General features: G+C 43.0%; 1 protein-coding gene across 3 annotated transcripts in view; it reads right to left on the minus strand.

Annotated features, from left to right (window-relative positions):
- The window catches only part of Tox3 (TOX high mobility group box family member 3), a 99,783-nt gene that overhangs the window by 26,367 nt on the left and 52,100 nt on the right, over positions 1-21,316 (minus strand). For 2 of the 3 annotated variants that reach the window (XM_036188800.1, XM_036188801.1), the window contains exon 2: positions 1,663-1,725. In XM_036188800.1, the coding sequence (XP_036044693.1) occupies positions 1,663-1,725 (63 nt within the window). Of the gene's footprint in view, positions 1-1,662; positions 1,726-15,881; positions 15,915-21,316 lie in introns of those variants that run through there. The other variant, XM_036188802.1, reaches the window with a different exon arrangement.

Here is a 21,316-nt window from a genome sequence, read left to right on the forward strand (position 1 = left end):
TAAGACATCAAATTTAATATTAAGTACTGCAAATCTCAAACATTGTTTTCTGAAAGAATACAAGTCACCACAAATCCCATCAACAATGAAGGACATGGACTTTTGACCAAATTAATCATTTAGCGTTTATGTGATCAATTTTTACAGATATTGACTTTCCAGTGTTTACCTTGAACACGTTAAAGTAGTATGTGCATGGTTAAATACCATCTGTACTGAAATGTTCAAAACATTTGTTCCTTTTGATAAGAATGCAAATCTGGAGAACTGTTGTATCAACATATAACAGCCGACGTCTGACACGGTGAATTATCACAGCTGGAATTAAATTGTTTCTGAACAGCTGCTGGCAGCACAGCTTTCATCAATGTTTGATTCAAATGTAGGGGAAAAAAAATCCCACAGAATGAAACATCATGTTGTCCTTACAGATGGGGTTTGTGTTCATTATCCCAAACAGCACAGCAGCCAGTGCCAAGCAAACACTATTCCTGTCTCTAAGCTGTCTTCTGGTTGGAAACATGATGGTCACCGGAAAATGATTAATCTACAAAGACCCTCACTTCTCGAGTCTCCACTTACACTAATAATTTTTAGACATTAATTTCTTTCGTATCACTTGCTCCCCTTTATCAGGATCATTTGCAAAGCCATTATTATTTTCGGTCCTCTGGGGTCAAGCTAGTTCACACTCCTATATTTGAATGTATTTGGAAAAAGACTTTTTATTGCCTGAGCCACAGAGGAACTGTTCCATTTGGATCCATTTCATACTTCTGTTTGTTCTTGTTTGAAATGTTAAATCTCATACAATCTACCCTTTCAGGAAAAGGTTTTCTTTTTCTTTTCTTTTTTTTTTTTTTAAATCAAGTATCTTGAGGTGTTTTGTTTGTTTGTTTGTTTGTTTGTTTTTGTTTGTTTGTTTGTAAAGCATGCCAATGAGGCCAGACAAAGGTGGAAGCCTAGTAAAAATAGCAAGAAGATAATGTTATCCCATGTACAACCACAAACTAGCACAAAACAGGAGTTAATATGGCGCTGCATGGAGAGCCCATCACCCAGAATTCCAGCTACACCCAGCGACAATCACATATTGGACCACATCTATTCATTGACTCAGACACTCAATAATTTCTCATTGAACATCCACTATTGTGGTCACTATGCTAGGAGGTGGGGTTCGAAATACTCATTGTACATCACTCTAGAAACCATAACCCTGTCTGCCATACTTTCCTGAGCCATGGCAATCAAGGAAGTTACCCTTAGAAGGCTATGAAGCAAAATACTTTCTATTCGAGTTTCCAAACTAACTAGTTATCTGCTTAGACATTCAGGTGTGTGTGTGTGTGTGTGTGTGTGTGTGTGTGTGTGTGTGTGTGTTTGTGTGTGTGTATGCACATGCTTTCTATTACACATTTATTACTGTTTGTGCATGTCTTTTTTCCATCAAGAGACTCACTTAAGTTCCAAATGTTAACAACAGTCTGTGGACAGTGATAAAGCCTTGTGGAGTTATTTTCTTTTCCAATAGGCTTTTCTCATTTTCCTCTAGAGTTGTTACCTTGCGCCACAGGAGAGAAAGAGAAATTCCATGCCTTGCTTTTCCCTTCAAGCCTATTAAATTATCTCTACAACACATAAAACATGAACAACACCCACCTCACTGGCAGCGAAGAAGGCGTTGTTTGCCTCAGCCATGTTCATGTAGTTAGTATTTCCAAACTAAAAACAAACAAACAAACAAACAAAAACAAAAAAACATTAGTTTATGTTAATGGAAGCAAAGTAAAACCTGTGGTTGTTTATTTAATACTAAGAAGTGATTTGGAAAGAAGGTCAGTGTAATGGGGTTCATGGGCCAAACTAGAAATAGGAAACTGTACCTTCTGTCAGTCAGTTCCTACTGCCGCTGGAGTGCGGAGCTATGCTGTCGATAATTCTAGAAAACAGTTGCATTTCTCCCCAAGACTGTTAGTGAAAGGAGACCATTACAACCGTTTGGCTGTCTGGTCACTAGTGTGCTGTTTATTAAGCTGGCATTTGTCAGAGATGGGAAGCCAAGCAGTTCCCAAGAAAACCCCTTGGACATGTCTTAAAGCATGCTGGAGTTTCATCCGTCACTTTTCCAGAACAGGTGTCACAAGTGTGGGCAGATTAAAAATGTGAATTAAAGGGATACAATTCAATTTTCGAGACTCAAATTCTATGTTCTGGTGAATGGGGTGTGGTAGGAATGTAAATAAGTAAGACTGAGGAATATTTCTAAAATCTCCAAGTGGGGCTTACTGCCATATCTAGCTCTATCAGAGCTACTGAAAGCTGTGTTATTTAATCTCTCCATGTAACATTAAGTGCAAAGAGGTTTAGAAAATAAGCAGGATCCTATGAACACAGCAATTTTGACTTCATTCCCTAACACAATGGCCCGTTCATATCATCACAAACAAGACTGTATCAGCATTTCAGACCTAAGCTCTCTACTTACAGGGACCTGTTATCAAAATGTAAAACTTGGATTTGGGCAGAAATATATTTTTAGGTTCAAATGGTCTAGGTAGGCATATTTCGTTGCTTTCAACATTCTGCTATCAGTCTGGCAATATGGGAAGGCTCTGTGGGCATAATTATCTGGAGCTGTGTTATTTTCATGATGTTTAAATGGTAAGCGAACATCCTTGAATAAAGTATTCTATCCATTTCATTTAATGCATCAAAAGAAGCACAGGTGTGGTCTCCAAGGGGTGATGTGTATATAGTTATTTTCTAATATATATTAAAGCTAGCAATTACATTAAAGTAAAAGTGTAATTTTCCCAGGAGATAAATAGGTAGATCAAGGGGTGGTTGGATGAATGGGTGGTTGGATGGGTGAACAGATGGACAGTGTTAGAAATAGATACATAGATACTCAGATATATATGTAGACTGATAGAAGGAACAAATAGAAAAGAGATAGGCAGATATGGAAAACACATGTAATCCCTCTCAATACCACTCATGTCAGAGAGGCTCTCGGTCGGATTCTGAACCTGCAGGAAGCAGGATTGACCTGCTACATTTTATCACATCAGGGAACCAGGAACTAAGCAAGATTTACAGGAAAAACTCTTAACGGCTGCAGAGTGCTGTTAAGGTCTACAGAGGCAACAACAACTACCACACAACACTTGAACACAACACAATGAGCTATCAGACAGGCTCTCCTCCAGCACTCCGGTTCATTTGGGTGAATGTCTTTAAGAATTTCTGAAAGGTGTACTCATTAGCCCTTAAAGAAGACCTTTATCTGGCTTGTCTGAAGGCATGTGGTTTCCAAAACATACGCTTGGGTGCACAGATGAACACACACGTCTCCATTTTTCTACAGTGTGAAAAATATGTCAGAACAAAACCCCATAGGCTTCTGTTGTACTTTTTTTTTCACGAAATGCTCAGGCCTATAATCAAATATGACCCATATCTGAATCTATATGGTCCATGTTCCAATTCTGCCCCTCCCCCAACTGCCTGACAGCCAGTATCACAACTTTAACATTATTTAAATGTTGGCTTTGTTGGGGAATTAGAAATCCATTTAAGGCAAAGAGCTCATTATCAGAGAGTATTTTTTTTAAGATTAAACTCACTTATTATCTAATAGCACCTAGAACAACAAAGGAAAATAAAATGGCCATTAAACTAAAGGCCTAAACAATTCAAAAAAAAAAAAAAGAAAGAAAGAAAAAAGAAACAAATTAAGCTCAGAGTGAAATAAGAACTGGGTTAGAAATCCTCTTCAGAACAGTTAGTATGCGAATGTAATTACTGAAGAAACTACAGCTAATCAGCTGTGAATTGTATCCATTAATTAGTATTTGCCCTGGAGAAATGAGAAAAATCAGTAACACTGGTACCACAGCAGTGCTGATGAGCCGCACGCGGCCGAGGAGCTGCTGCGTTTAGTCAAGCAGGTGGCTCCAGCGGTCCACATAATTTGAAAAGCTCTCACCTGGAGGGGGGAGTGGGAGCGGACAGAACACTCCTTGCCTATCTCTGGTATCTGCATAAGGCCTTAATTAATGGCTTTTAATTTGGAAGCACTTGGTGACTGGGAGGGAACAGTTATAAATCATTTCAAGTAGAAGGAAGGGTTTCTCTTCTACCTGGGGTAGAATATGTCCTGTTTAAAAGGTGCCTTCAGATGGTGGCTGGTGGCAGGAGATGGCTTTTCTTCTGCACAATAGAGCTGTAGGGATGTAGTTACACCACCAACAACAACAACTACAAACCCATTCTTTCTCTGAAATCCCCATTTCACAGAGTGCTGTGTATTCTTTACCAGCTACATCCAGCCATTCCAGTAGCCAAAATGAAAGGAGTGGTACTTAGGAATTTCGTTTTCGTTTGCCTGTTTGCTTGAGACACAGGCTTGTTGTGGAGTCCAGGCTGCCCTCAGACAGTTCCTAATCATCCTGTCTCTGCCTCTTGAGGGCTCAGGCTCAAGGAGTGTGCCCCATGTCCTTCTATTTGTTTATCCATCTGAGAGCGTGGCCTAGGGGTCCTGCTTTCTTTTTCGTGTTTGAGAACAGATGGGATTCTGAGAGGGAAAGTGTTCCTTTGGGGTAGAACACTAGCATGCTGACCTAAGAACAATTAACTTTGAGTTGTGTACAATTAAATTGAGTTTATGTGCTAAACATTATACTACACACACCCTCCAGGTCTAGGAGAAAGGAGCCTTAACTGGGCTCCCCACTGCCATACACCGGACTAACCATGCCTGGCGTATTAGAAGCAGCCCAGTATTTGTTGAAAGGATAAAAGGCTGATCCAATCAAACCTAGGTGACCCATAATCACCCCTGTTACCCAAGGTCATCTGTCAAATATTTTAATTAATAAAGAGTGATACCCGTGGAAGCCTTCAGTACATATTTTTTCATTTCATTTTCCAAAGTGGGACTAAATGCAATCCATTTGCCCTAACAGCCAGCAAGACAAGAGTTATCATCATACGTATTTCTTCTAGGTCAGCCGACCGAGGATTGCAAGGGTCAAGTTACCTGCACCAGAGGATGTGAGCATGCATAGCTGGCATCCCCCAGCCTCACCCTCTGCATTCCTCCCATGCCAGGACCCATATACACTTTCACTTGGTGATCAATTCAAATTTTAAACTTTACTAAATCTATTATTCCAAGCTGGAATTTCCCAGAGTGTATTTTAGTGTTCCCCAAGTCTATTACAATGTTCCAGAAGGAAAGGGTTCCATAGTCCAATGTATTTGAGAAAGTTTTTTGTTGTTGTTGTTGTTGTTGATGTGCCTCAATGCCTTCTATGAATCTAAGGTCTCTGAATTCTTGGTTTGTTCAATCTACAAATAACTATCTGCCACCTGTGCTAAGGCATTGTGTTAGGCCCGGGGACACAATGGTGACACAAATGGAGTTCTCATGGACTACTATTTTTTTTTAATGGAGGCCACAGATACCTTCCCTACCCTCCAGCCCACACCATCCAAAAGAAAATCACTAACCTGTTGATCTCTCCTTTTTTTTTTTTTAACCTCACAATAACCAAGCTCTTCAGGAAGCCTTACTGCAAAGACATTGGCAATGCTATTCTACACTCCCCCACCACCACCACTCATACGAAAGCTAATCCTAAATTTACACTGTAGCAAAATCTACACACTTAAAAATCAACTTCAAGTTTCTAACTTTCCCATCCTAGGTCACCTTAACTTGGTCTAGCTCCAAATTTTTGAGCTTATAGCCTCCACTGACATTCCTCCAGAGGCCCCCTACTCGGTCATATAAAGGTCTTGATGCCTTCTCAAGACTAAAGCAAAATATTCTGAACAAATAAGATGAATAAGGAGAGGCACTTAATTACTGTGACAGGCACATGAAAACATCACCCAAGAAAACATCTCATTCCTGATGTCGTAACAAGAGTACACGTGTGGGACTTTTAACCTTCACAAGGAGTACAAGGAGTAACAGTTAAGGCCTTATCGACATTGACAAACTCCATAGATGCTATCCCAAAGACATCATCCCCAAATATATCAGTATAAAGGATAACCAAATGACTGTGCACGTGGAGACCCTGCCCCTTAACGGGCTCAGAAAAGAGCCCCCCACTCAGAGGTGGGTTTACTTCTGCTGTATGAGGAGGAATACGGCTTCGGCAAACACCATTTATGAAGAACATCAATTTGAAGGGGGGCTGTGGGATTTTGTAAAAATGCATCAAAGAACATCATGCCCATGGCCCATGTAACTGTGTGAAGTGCCACAGTAAATTAATGCAGATTGCAAAGTCTGGCTTAGCTAGCCACAAGCTTGGGACGAAATAGAACAGCAGAGACAAAACCCCATCTGGAAGCACAAGGCAGATCCTTGGGCTTGGCCAGTCCACAGCATCGCCTCCACCCTTTTGAAGAACTGTATAGACTTCTAATAAAGCAGCATTAGCAATGGGATCTCAAACAACAGCTAAATGGCACCAATAGATAAATAGTTTAAAAATATTTTAATAGCTAAAAAAAAAAATAAAAGATAATCCTTCAAATTCTCTTTCCTCATTAAACTTGTTAGCAGACAACACCATCCGATTTGATGCCTCACCCAGACATCTGTCGAGTTACTTACACAAACAAACTGTAGTTATGGACCCCATGTGCCAGGCCTGGCCATGTGACTGAGCGGGCAGCAGGTGAAGCCCACTCCCTCTGGATGGTTCTGATAACTATACTCTGGGAAAGGTCTGATGATATCAAGCTGAAATCCCACTGAGGGTCAGGAGCTCACAGGGAAACAAGGCTGACATGAGAAACGGAGGCAGTGCAGATGTCCACCATGGGCGGATCTAGAGCACCCTACCAAGAAAGCAAGAATGATGAGAGCACAAAGACCATCTACAGTGTCCCCAAAGGTTGGGGGCCAAACAGAAATATGGAAAAAGACTTAGCCACAATGCAGAAGTGATGTGCATGGCATAGACACTTGTGCATCCCTAGCTTTTGAATTCTGGTTCCAGGCTAGGTTTGTAAGCATTCCTGTCACTGTGACTAAGCTCCCTGACAGAACAGCTTGAGGGAGGAGAAAGGAGGAGAAACTCATTTTGGCTCCTGGTTTCAGACTGTGAGGGGAAGATGTGGAGAAGCAGAGCAGAACACATCATCATGGTCCAGAAACACTGAGAAACAGGAAGTGGCTACTAACAAGGGCCTGCCCCCAGTGTCCTACTTCCTCCGTTTAGACTCCACCTCCTAGAGTTCCTAGTACACAACACACAATGGGGTACCAAACATGTAAAAAATGAGCCCGTGGGCAATACTTCCTATTCAAACATAAAAACATTTGCAGTATCCTGACTAAGCTGGGATGTTTGGTAGGCTTGGTGTCTTAATTGCATTTTCATCTTAGCATATTTTCAATTTAGAATATCCAAATTGTGATGTTTTTGAGCTATGATATTTTTCAATGTAAAGTTTATCTGCAAAGGGCATAACTACCTATACATATATGCACACACAATACTAGAAAATACAAGTATATGTACATATATGCAGAGAAGCACACACATATGCATAATTCTACATACACACATATACATGTGCCTTTTGACAAGCTGAAATTGCCCAGATATCTTCTGCTGAACACCAGAAAGTGTAAGGATTCATATATTCAACACTTCGACTTGGATGTCAGCAAGCATTTCAGGAATATATCCAATGCTGAACCCATCTGCTCCCCCAAGCCTGACTTTTGCAGCCTTTTCCATCTCCTTCAATAGAGATCTGCCTCAGGCCAAGTCATTCTTGAATCTATGCTTTTTCTCCTTTCTCCCATCAAATTATCAGAAGATCCTGTTGGCGCATCTTTCTAGTTAAACTCAAGCAGACCACCTGTGTCCACCTCCATGGCAGACCACCTGGGTCCACCTCCATGGCAGACCACCTGTGTCCACTTCCTATGTCCACTTCCGTGGCAGACCACCTGTGTCCATTTCCTATGTCCACTTCCGTGGCAGACCACCTGGGTCCACCCTATGACCCAGCCCTGCCTAAGCCCATTGTCTTTTGGCTGCAGGAGCCTCCTAGCAGGTTATCCCTATTCGATCAAACTTTCAACAGACTACACATAACACTGCCACAGAGGCCTTTGTCACCCCTGTTTAAAACTTCCCAGGGCCTTTCCATTGGCTCAGGGAAGAGAATATATATTTGTAACGGCCTCTGCTTCTTTTCTGGCACCATGCCAACATCCTCATTGTTCATGATGGCCTCCTTGATGTCCCAGCAACAACCCAGACCTATGCCCACCTCAGGGCCTTTACACTGGCTGGCCCTTTCATCCGGATCATTGTCCCTCCAAATGTCCCCATGGCTTATTCATTCCCTCCTTCTGAGTCTTCTCTGGATGCCCCTTATCCAATGACAATCACGTTTCTGTACAGCCTCCATCTCCACCACTCTTGGTCCTTCTTTCCCTACTTCAGCATTCCCATAGACACTTCCAACATCACACAGTCCAGTCACCGCTTCTTTCCCTCCTCTCCTAGAATATAAGACCAGTGAGGGGACCATGGTGTCTCTTTGTTACGCAACAGTCCTATTGCCAAGAAGAATGGTGAACAGTAGATGCTCAACAGATCTGTTCTGAATGAGCCAATGAACTCCTGGGTGAGAAGCCACAGTATTCTCCAAGCCCCTTGGGCCTGAAATTAAAAAGACAAGGAGGACCCACCACCATTGCTGTCCCCACACAATATCTACAAACAAAAAAGCAGAAAGACGGAACCATACACTCTAAGAAGTAGTGCTCCAGACTCTAGAGACACCCATCTGGAGAAACACTGGTTCTGGAAAGACACTATGGGGCTGATCTGTAGCCACGCTTAGCAACAACTCAGTGCATTTTCAAGCAGCAGCAGGGAGTTTTTAGAATACTCAAAATGCAAAGATATGATGCATGCCTGATGGGACAGAAGTGCAATCAGACTCATCCCGGACCTGACCGTTACAGGGTGGACTGAAATGTCACTGTGCCTGTGAGTGCAGACAGTTACCGTGTCCACTCCAAAGAAAAGATCCATATATTTAAAGAAAGGAAAGATTCAGTAGTTTAGAAGGGTAGGGAAGGCTGTTGGGCATGGAACCACCGGTGGCAAAATGCAGACTACTATGACCAGATGCTCTCAGGCAGGCAGAATGCCAAGAGAAGGGGCCAACCATCTGATGTCAAAGGGGAAAGGCTTCAGGTATTCAATTTAATGGCTGATTTTTTTCTAATTTGAAATACTTTCTTCTGAAGAAGTGTTCTTTGGTCTAAATCAGTGCTATTCAAAAGGTGTAGCCAAGGACCAGAGACTAATCTAATGCCTGCTCCTGCATGCAAATTACCTGACCTCACCATGGACTGACTGTACCAGATCTTAAGGCCATGGGGCGCTCGTTTAATATTTCCCCCCCTCAGGGACTGTACAGCATGTCAGTATTTGCCTAGTTCATTTTAGACTAACATTTTGAATTTAAAAAAAAAGAATGAAACCTCCTTTTTTCCTCTCCCACCCTACATTTTTGTTTGTTTGTTTGTTTGTTTTGAGATGGGATGCCAATGTGTAGTATAGGCTGGCTCCAAGTTGGCCATTCCCCTGTCTTAGACTCCTGAATACTGGGCTAATAGTTGTGTCTTACCATGCTGGCTTTCAAGATTTTCTAAGCCTCTAGAATGAGCTAAGGGAGACGCTGGGTAGCATGTTGTTTTGTTGTCATTTACAGCGATACAGGAGTTTGTCACCTCTCACCTTTCCCACTTACAGGAAAAGGTCACCATTTGTGAGGTGGACACCCACCTAACTCTCTTACCCTCACCACCAGGACAGCCAGAAACATCCGGAGCTGTATGAAGAAGGCAAAGCAAGTCTGCTGTCAGAGTTTTAGCGAGTGGCGTGGCCACACAAGTGGCGACAAAACCTAAACATATGGGCGCAACTCAAACACAGAGGCCTTTGGATTCTCATGATCTGGACGCATCTGAGTTTGTGAATCGCACAACCATCTGGACAAGTTAACAGTGATGGGGGGAAGGACATACATAAATACACACACATATGTGACCAAAGAGATGAAGGTTTCAGATTCGAGGGAGTTTTCAGCCAAAGTGGAGCAATCATTGGGCTGGCCAATACACCCTCACCCATATTTCCAGAGTAGAAAACTGGGAGACTAGTGTCCTTAGACACACTACAGTGAAAGTGTCAACAGTTACACAACCCTGTGAGCAGGTTTTTTTCATGGTCCATCTATGTGCCTCCCTTTCCTCCCCCACATCTGAGTACTCACAAGATGCCCATTACTAGGACTCATATGGGGAACGTATTCCCTCTGTGTAGAGGATGAGAAGGACATATGGCTGTTGCTTGTAGAGGGAGGACAGTGTGGCTGAGTTGATGGGCAGGAAAATAAGACATCAATGGGAGGACCAAACCAGCAACAACTGGTCATCAAACTCAGGGAAGAAAGAGTCAGAAGGAAAGAGCCACTTAAGGGGGAAAGACTTGAACTCAGGAAGTGGGCAGGAGGACAGAGAGCCCCAGGCAGGGGTGAGTGAGGTGGGCAAAGCTGTGGACCTAATCACACACAGGGCTTGTTTAAAAATCAAAGTAGTCAAGTGAGCAGGGAGAGGGCAGGCAGGCAGGCAGGCAGGGGCAACGGAGGCCAACTTTAGTATTCTTAAACGTTTTCAAAAGGGGAGGTCTTTGAACCATTCTGCTGGGAGGGGGAAGGTACCTCTCTGTAAATGCACACTTGCATATATACATCTATGTACATCAATAATCTGAGGCACACAAAAGTCATATTGAAAGAGACCACAAGGCTGGGGACATGGCTCAAGGGGAGGTATCCTCCTACCACGTGCAAAGGCCTAGATTCTATTCTTAGTACGACAAAGAAAAGCAAAAACAACACAGGAAATCTCCAAGGCTGGCATGAGGGTGCACGTGTCAACAGTGCCCATGGACAGGTGGCAGGGAGAATGAAACAGGAAACACTTTACCACCAGACTGTCTGGATCCCAGACCCACCAAACTAGCTGAGGGATAAGTTCAAGATCCTAGCCAAGCTATGTGCAACTAGGTACTTGTACCCTCCATGGACTTCAGTTTTTCCAACTATAATACCCAGTTAAGAGGTCAAAAGCCTGGTGAGGCACTGAGAATTAAATGGGCTAATGTATAAAATGCCATCTTTCTTAATCATGCTAGTAGTAAGTGGAAAAGCCCCAAATGATCAAGACTGACTCCCGTGGCCCCTGTGACAGCCTAAGAGAGTTCACTACTTAAAAACTCCAATGGCAAGGCTGGGGAGATGGCTCATCAGGAAATTCCTTGCCACCTGGGCTCAAGCACCACGGATCTGAGTCCTGATATGAGTAATCACAGCAGGGGGGGGAGGGCAAAGAAAGCCACCTGTCATCCCAGCATGCAGGAAGTTGAGACAAGGAATCCCTGGAGCAAGCTAAGTAGCCAGGCTCGTCAGGATGGCAAGCTCCTGCTTCAGCAAGAGACCCTGTCCCAGAATAACTCAGGGAAGAAACCCAACATCAACCTCATGCCTCCACACATACACTATCACACACACATATACTCACGTACGTACATGCCACCTACACACATAACTTAAAGCAAAAGCAACAAAACAATACAAAAAATAAACATGACTTCCCTGTGATATCCAGATCAAAATGCAAATTCCGTTCCAGAGTAACAAGCTGCTACACACTCTAGCTGCTGGAGCCTCCTTTAGCTCCTTCTTAGAGGGCTGCTCTTGCCAGCCGGCTCCAAGCACATTGCCTCAGATGTTCCCTGGTCCCTTCCCTGAACCAGTGTACCTACTGCTCCTGGCCTGGATCACTTTCCCCTTTTCCTTTATCTAAGCTTCTGCCCTATATCCACCCCTCAGCGAGGCCTCTCTCTAGTGAAATCCCCTGCGTCCTGCACACCCAGCTTCACTACCCATCCCATGACTCCACTTTCTGTCTTGTTGGAGTCAAGGGTCACTCATCATAAACTGACTCTTCTGCACTTGATGTCTGCTTAATCCAATGGGGGTCTGTGGTGACAGTGATGTTTCTTTTCACCACAGGGTAACGTCTGGCCCACAACAGGTGCTCAGTGTATGTGTGGAATAGATGAACAAAAGGGTGGACTAGAGAGACCTCAGTTCAAATCCCAACTCTGCCATTTCAAACTGGGCGCCATCAGGTGAGCCTGTCCTGTTATCTTTATGATTTCCTCATTTGTAGGGAAGAAAGGGCAGAAGTTTGTGGGAATGGACTGTGTCAGGGGAATCAGGGCAATACCAAACTGCCAGCCAAGGACCTCAATCAGAAAGAGCCGCCAAGGGGGATAAAGGAATTCAATAACCTGAGTAAAATGAGGTCTCGTTGAGCTACTTTATGTAATATTTATTAGTAGACCATTATATAAGAGAACACAATAAATACTATGCTAAAAATAAGTTCTGATTTCTGCCCAAGACCCTGCTCATGGGAAAACAAGGTACACTTCTCCATGTTGGGAATAACATTGGGTATGTATGAAAGAGCTCTCCTTGGAAAGCTCGGGGGGAGGTGTACTGAGAAGAATCATGTGGGTGAAGTCTTAATGAACCTGTAGGAACTTGCCTGGGAAGTAAGAGCATACTTGGAGAGAAAGATACTGAGGAGAAGCTCAGTGTCATAGTGGTAGACGGGGCATGTCAAGAGATGGGAACACAGCATTCATGGCAGAAGCAGACCTGGTACAGCAGCCTGTGCCTGTGTACTAATGCAAGGGCTGAGCCTCCACCTCGGCAGGGATAACGGGAGCTGTGTGCATGTCTGTAGGTGCAGAAAGACTGAACATGGAAAGAAAAGTCTGCCCACAACAGAAGAGAAAATGCAGACTGTTATTTCCAGATGTTAGGAGTATTCAGGAGGCTGAGGCAGGAGGAACTGCTAGTTCACCCCAGCCCGGGCTATGTAGCAAGATCCGATCTCAAACAAACAAACAAACACCCATAGTACCTATTCTGTGCCTCTTCCATAGTATTTGCAAATGAAAGGGCCTCTCCCAGTGACAGCAAAGGATAGAAGAAACATGTATGATCTGATTTGCGTTTTCCGAGGCTCGCCAAAATTACAGCAAAATCTGCCATTAGTCCTGAAGGGAAAGATAGCTGCTGGGTCTGACATTGCTACAAGAACTAGGAAGACCCCCATCTGTTTGTCCTAGAGATGTGAAGTTTACATGCAAACTTCTAAAACCAGCAGGATTCTTGGACTGAGAAAGAAAGGGCTGTGACCTATGATAAATATTGGCATCACTGCTAGGAAAAACTAGTTCTCATCTACCATGGGCACTTAGTGTAAATTAGTTTTCAATAAATTGTTCCACTGTGTGCACACATATCATCTTTAAAGATGCTCAGAAAACACCTCCTTAGAAACACTATCTATCATGATACCATCCCACCCCTGGCTGGACTGGATTCTTCTTTCTTCTCCTCTAAGCTCCAAGGCAACCTGTGCATCACTCTACACGGTGTTAAAGTAGTCTATTGCAGTGCCTGTCTCTCTGTTGGACTCCTTGAGGGCAGAGGCTGAGCCCATCAGAGCCAGGCCCACAGGAAGTCCTCAAATGATAATGCCCCAGCCTAGGAGTGGTTAGGGATGTTACTAAGCCACTTATTATTTTCCCTTTCCATTGAATGACGAGTATGAGTCAGTCCACATCAAAGTCAGATGAACCGCTGCTATTGTGATATAACAAAGTAGAAATGAAACGTCAAAGAAGATAAAAATCCAGGTTATTTTCCTTCTACTGTCAGACTTGGCAGTTTCTCCTGCAATCAAATGATTAAGGAGCTCCAGCAGTCAGGGGGGCGGGGGGGGGGGGGGGGCGGCAGGCAGATCTCAGTGAGTTCGAGGCCAGCCTGGTCTACAGAGCAGAGCTATTACAGAGAAACCCTGTCTCATAAAGCCAAAAACCAAGTAAGTAAGTAAATAAATAAATGACCATTTTCTGTAAAGAAACAAAGGTCTCTAAAGGAATATTTACACCGAGGACCCTTAGCAAGTATCCTGGTCATTATTTCCTGTAGAATACGAAATTTCAAGTTATAAAAAGAAATAATAAACTCAGCAAAATGAATCTCTGTATTTCTAAATGAAGAACTAGTTACAAATGTCTTTAGTTCAGTGACTCAACTCTACTAACCCATGGGAAGCATCTAAATATGATTTAGTGTGAGTGCCAGAAAAGCATCAATGGCTTCCTACATGGTCTCCAGTCATTGACCTCTGAAGTCTAAGAGTTGATGTTCTGTAGCCCCCATCTGTTCAGCCGTCTAAACTACAGACATGTAGATAACATACAGATAAAATTATATAATTTTATATATTATAAGTATATATATATATATTAGCGACTCTCACCAGGAGCAATTATGTTCCCAGAAAGTGTGATGTGTCTGCTGTTTACTTAGAGGGTGGGAGCGGGGAAGCTGCAGCAGAGCTTCAGGACCATCGTGTCCAGATAAAGAGTGGCTGAGAAACCCAGACCAGGACCCCTCCACCCAGCAAGCATGAATAAAAGACGAAAGGTAAAGCATTAAAAAGATAAATATTACAGAACTATCGTTTCTACGCCATCAGAGCATCAGTGTTCTTTCTCAGGGTGGGGACCAGGCTGATTCTGAATATCTCTGTTCATAAGATTATTGACTACAATCAAGGTGAATGTGTTTTAAATATGTAGCAATACGGTGGTCAGCTATGAGATTTGTGTATAAGTAGCCACTGGCTTTAATTTCCTTCCTGATGAGAATAAGTCCAGAAATAGAAACAGTTAACACCTTCTTCTAAGACTAACATTTTCCCCAGAAGATCAATAAGCCCATAAATCCTTCATGAAATATTTTAAGTGACTCAGTGTGTTTATTCTCCAGACTTAATCACATCTGATAAACCAAAGATCTAAGGCTTCCTTAACTGAAAAAAAAAAACAAAAACAAAAAAACAAAAAACAAAACAAAACAAAACAAAAAAAAACCTTCAATGACAAGCTCACAAGCATATAGAATATAGAACGATGTCTAATCATTTAAGCCCAGCAGGATTACACCAGGTCCAAGAATGTCTATAATTCAAGGCCATGACTTCTGAGAGCAAGACTCCGATACTTGGCTCACAAATTTTCAGAATCTGGGCAAGCACAGGTACCACTCTGGTCAGAAAGCTATCAGACCAGGGTTCCACTGCGTAGTTGAGGAACCTCCTTCACACACACCACAAGAATGCCACGGTTCCATACATCTTCCTGTAGTTTTTTGATGACTCAAGTCCTAGAAGAACACCTTTTTTTAACCGGATAGATGATGGCACTGCCTTCTCATTATCACCGTTCTCTTCTGGACCACGGATGTTTGTTTGTCTAAAACGTTTTAGTCGGGAGGGCTCACATGAGACAATAAATCCACTTCTGATATGGTCTTAGAGCAGATGGGGGCAATCACAACCCCTCAATCAACCATTCCCAAATATCTAAGTTAAGATTTTATATCTTGTATTTATTTTTAAAGGTAGACTTTTTGAAAAGTAGTTTGAGCATGAGGCTAATCATTTCTTAAACATAACTATAAAAATAAAATCTCTTCAAAGCAGGGTCACTGGCTTTCATCTTGAAGACAAATAATGAAATTTGGCCAAGTTGTACAGTGTTAATCTAGTACACAGCTCAAATTTATTTCGGCATTTTGTATAAACAACCGTGAAATTAAGTATTCCTAAATAAGGGCTTTTTCTTCTAGGGGTCCGGGGCACTACACACTAATACATTCAAGATTACCTTCACATTTCTTTCCATGAATCCAAAGGATGTGATTACCCAGCAATCTGTGAGCAGCTCTTCCTAAGTCACCTATCAAATGTACTCACTTCAGCAAAAACTCAATTCTCTTCCAGAAGAGTGACAGGACTGGACAGGGGCAACCTGAAGTAAGCTGTCGGTGCAGAAGCGGCCAAAGAAAGAAAAACACAGGAAAAGCATGAAACAATCACTGGAGGCTATGGGTGATACTGCATTTGAGCTCAAGACTATGAACACCACTTTTAAATTGCTGTAATACCATCTCTATTATATTACGGCTACATAGAAACATATTTGGGAGGAAATTCCTGCCTGGCAAGCTCCTTGGCTCTTACATAAAAGGTTTGTTCCTTGTTTAGAACCATTCTTCTGTAACGCGTGCAGTGACCACTCATTCCTAACAAAAGGAATTATTTTTTCTTCTAGTGACTAGTGGAGGAATACACACACACACACACACACACACACACACACACACACACACGGCACATAAGAAAAGTGATTGCACATTCCATGATGCTGGTTAGTAACTGAGGGAAAAGTTGAAATCATCTATAAAGCCAAACTATAAAATTCTTTGGCCATAATAAAAATAAGTTAGAGGTATGATATTTTAAAGAACAGCAGCTGCCTTCGTATCAAGAAAGTAAAGCCTGTCCGATAGGACCCCTGGGATTTGTAACAGATTCCATGAGGGATGTCCATCTGGCAGTGGCCACAAGCTGTTCCCTTCTACGCTACCACACACGCCACTCTGAAAATACACCCTTGCTGATCAACCGTGCCCTGGGGATAACGCTGACTGCCCACGGCATTTCACTTGTACGTTTTGATGACTGTATCGAGATTACAAAGAGCTGAGGCTATCAAAACACACAACTGAAAACTACATCACACAGGCACGTGACTGGGAAGTTTGCCACAGAAGGCTTTGGGGTTCTCCACGGGTGATGACCCCTCTTAGGGTAAGAGGAAAGAGAGAAGTCAGAGGTCTTCACCAGACTTGAGGAAGACACCGAGAACTGCAGTTGCCTCCAGCTCAGCTGACACCTCCCTACAGGTGCCTTTGGGAACAAGAGTGAAAATGAAAGCTTCAGGCTCCAATGTCCTCATTGTCAGGCAAGATGCTAAATGATGTTAAAAATCAGACAGAGCTGGTTTTTGTTTTGTCTGGAGATTTATTTTTACGTGTGTGTGTGTGTGTGTGTGTGTGTGTGTGTGTGTGTGTGTGTACAAAGACAAGGGAAGGTATTGGATCCACTGGAAGCAGAATTACAGGTGACTGTGAGCTGCCTAAAGTGGGTGCTGGAACTCAAACTTAGGTCCCCTGGAAGAGCAACAAGGCCCTTAACTCCTGAGCTGTGTCTCCAGCCCATGAACTATTTTTTAAATACAGGATTGTTACCTTTCATCAAAAAGATGAGATTTTGTTCCTAGTGAGGGAACCTAAAGCCTGTGTTTTATGTGGTCACGTGGAACTATATACAGTGTGGCATTTATGACAAAAACTGAGCCTGACATCCACAAACTAGCCTCAAGAAAGGTGATGATAGGAGTTCCTGATAATAACATGGAGGTTCTGAAAGCAGTCAGTTACTGAAGCAGAAAAATGGCTTTTGACACTAAACCAAATGTAACATATTTTAAGTAAAACCTCAGGTTCATCAAGCCTTGCAGAGTCTGATTCTGTAAGAAGTCTCTCTTAGAAGAGTTCTTTCCCAAGAGTTATCTCCCATCAAAGTTAAGCAAGCACTCTAAAAATGTCTGTCTTCTGTATGTTAAATTTATTTTGAATCATTCTGAAAGGGTCTGAAGGACAGAAGAAAACGGTCATGATGTAATCAAGAGGCAGATTCAAAGCCATAAGTGATAATATATTTCTTCCCTCTTTTGCTTTTCTGTTCTATGCCTTCTAAAATTAACACTTATCTATCACCAGAAAAATATGTGTCTACAGTGGGTCTTCCCAGAAAGGATATGCTTAATCTCCACCAGCCGGAAGCAAGGAAGTAAACACCAGTCCTGAAGACAAAAGCAACAGATTTTACTGTCCTTCATTTCCTCCTAAGAAGGACAACAACACATAGAGTCTAAGAAGCTCGCTCCAGTGACAACACATAAGAGTCTCCAAAAGATGGCTGCTGACTTGCAAGAGTTCCAACCCAGTCAATACAGAGCAATTGGGCATGAATGAACGAGAGTAACTTCACTTGTAGAGTGGGCCATGACGTCAGGGTGGAAGGTGAAGTAGACCGGCGGAGAGCAGGGAACAGAAGGTTCCATGATGGAGCCTGGGTTCAGAGGACGGTAGTGTGCATGGGTGAAATGAGACAGAAGGGAAAGAACCACAGAGATTGTCTCGGAGTTGCCTGGGACCCAGTTAGGGGGTGGGGGAGTGGGGAAGGGACTGCCAGCCAGACTTCTAGGTTTAGGGCTCCAAAAGCTGCTGTGCGGCAAAGCCATTCAACAAAACAGGAAGCTGGGGCGTGGTCTCCAAGACAGACGCATTTTCAACTCATCAGAACTGAGGCGCTGAGAGAAGTTTACAGTTCATAGGAAAGTTCTAGATTCACTTTTTCATGTGGGACTCTTGCAAGACCCACAGGGACGGGGCCTTCTGTGAAGCCTCAGACACAAGTGAGGCTGAGAACTGGGATTTCCCAGAAGCCTCAGGGGATCGTCTGTGACCTCCTGGAGTTCATGGACTCAGTGTTGAGGAGCTGGGGGAAGAGTGACTAGACATGCAGAAGGAAAGCCTAGGTAGGTGGTATCCCTGCCACTAAGAGGGACACCAAGAATGAGCAGAGATGCTGAGTGCTACCAAGCCCGAAGAACAAGGAGACCAACACACGCGTGCCTGCCAGACACCATGATGTGGAGGTCACTGTCCTATCACAGAAGCAAAGAGTAGAAACACAAGGAAGCACCTGAGACCACTGCCCTCAGGGAACTGTAGAACAAGACAGAGATCCACACAAAACCAGACCCACAAGAAACCATGCAAATACTCAGTTCTAGTTTTGTTGGGGCACCAAGAGGGTCCCTTGTGGCAAAACAAGTTTGGGTATAAAGAAAATATGAACTTCTACCACAGAACCCTGATTCCGATAAGGAAACAGATTATAAACATTATGCCCTTAGCATATAAATAATGTCTCAGTAGAGAACATGAGTCAAAATTTTACAAAGGAAAATCCCCAAGACCAAATGGGCAAATTGATTTTCTCACACTTCAGCAGAAGATCTATCATCTGGGATTAGTGAGAGAGCTTGCCCACCAATGACACATGACAACGGTTATACAGCCCATGAATTGTTGGTTTCAGAGGTCAAATGCAGAGTGGGACTCCAAGTCTGCTCCTCTGTTCCACATCTTGTCCATCACCAATAGCTCAGAAGCTACCAGAGCAGCTGAGTCACAGGATAAAAAACAAACAGCATCCATACATAGGAAGGAAAGGAGGTCTTCTCCATCATAATGTGTGAGCACAAGCTTCCCGGTGTCTTTCACAGCTAGGAAACACAGCATTTCACAGGGCAATGTGGATCCATGCCACCTCACACAAGAATAGTTTGAAATTAAAAGCATGTGCACCTAGCAAAAAACACCCCTGATCCCAGACTGGATTTTACAGTGAAAGTTAATACATGAAAATGTTAACTAGAAATCTGAGGTTACTTTAAACAGAATTTGGAAGCATTTCTCACAAAGCAATGAGTTTTGATTGGCAATGTTTGGTCACTTTTAAATGGCCAGTTTTATCTGTGGAGCAACGAGAACTCCTACAAGCCCATGATGTTTGGAAGCAAATAAAGAATGACTACAAGTGAAAGTCTCCTTTCTGAAAGTTGGAAAAGAACAAAATTCACCCACATCGAATCTTTTCCTATTCCTGGGAAAAAAAAATAAACAGAAGGTAAAGCTTCTAGTAGACAAGTTCCAGATGGAACTCACTGTGGTCCTTTCTGCATATGAACTGCTCTGGATATGTATGCTTGCATTTATTTCAGCTCTTGAATATATCTCACAGCTCCTCAACTTCAGCCACATCCTCCATCTGACCCTCCTCCTCTTCCCACATCCCAACACACCTCTGCTTTCCCACCAGTGGCCTCCTCTGGAGGACCAAGCAACCATCTTAGTCCAGTGCTAGCCAACTCTTCCATTAGCTCAAATAGGCAGTTACTCGCCTTTCTTTAGAATCTTCCAATCTTTCTTCCTCTCTCTTTCATCATGCCAGACCATGTTAATAGGTAACTTTCCCTATTATTACACCCCCTAACTAGACGCTAGGAGCAAAGAGCATCATGGCCCCAAGGACGTGCCGCTGAACTGACAGCATGTAATGACTTTAACTGTGAAGACAGTATAAGTATCTGGATTTCATGTTTCATTCCTTCATGAACTTGAAAAAAAAATTTACTGGGAGACAAAATGCCAACTTAAGGAAAAAAACAACAAAACAAACAAACAAAAACAAAGACCACACCCAGGAAAGCAAAACACAGAAATTGGGCGCTCAAGCTGGCATATTACTTGGTTCCAGAAAGAGATAAAAATCTTAAAATTGACAGCTGACTGTATTATTGAGCAAATGGATTCTCATGAAATCACATACATGTGAATAGATATCCACCCCACACACACACATACACACTTACTGATCCTAAGAGATCAGTATCCAAAAAATGTATCCCTTTCCTCATCATGAGGTCTCTGATTTCAGCAGAGTCTCCTCCACACCCAGCAACCCTTGTAACTGTCCCATTTCTTCAGTCCTCAATGGCCTCTGTCTTTCACAAAGGTTCCTGGCTCTAATTCCTACCCATCTCATTACCAAAATCTCAGCTCCTCCTGTCCAGATCACACATGCCATCATACATGACGTCTTCAACTGTCTTTTCTTCCTTCACCAGGGGAAATGGCCTACAGCCTCAATCACCCTACGGGGTCTATAGTCATCCCCATCAACTCAATTCTCAACTTCTCATTTCATTCCCTCTGGTGTATCAAAATACCCCAATTCCATTCCATCTTAAGTTAGAGCAAGTGTGTGGCATGGTGGCTTGCCTTGCAATCCCAGCACTCAGAAGGCTGAGGCAAGAGGTTTCCCAGGAGTTCAAAGCCAGCTTAGGCTTCACACCAAGTTCCAAACCAGCCTGTGCCAATGTTAAGACACTGTCTCTAAACAACAGAAAGGTATAGGGGGATAAAAACGGCAGAGCTATTAACTGCTCCTTAGAAAATTGCATAGACACCTTCCCCTGCATCTCCATCTCAATAATGACCCCTTCCTCCTCTGAACTTTCAATCATCTCTGTTTAGAAGACATGTTTTCACTTGGAAGTCGACACTCAGTATTCTTGAAAAGTCCCCCCCCCCCCTTTTTTTTTTTTGGTTTTTAGAGACAGGG

Source organism: Onychomys torridus, chromosome 5 (assembly GCF_903995425.1).
Source record: "Onychomys torridus chromosome 5, mOncTor1.1, whole genome shotgun sequence".
NCBI lineage: Eukaryota > Metazoa > Chordata > Mammalia > Rodentia > Cricetidae > Onychomys > Onychomys torridus.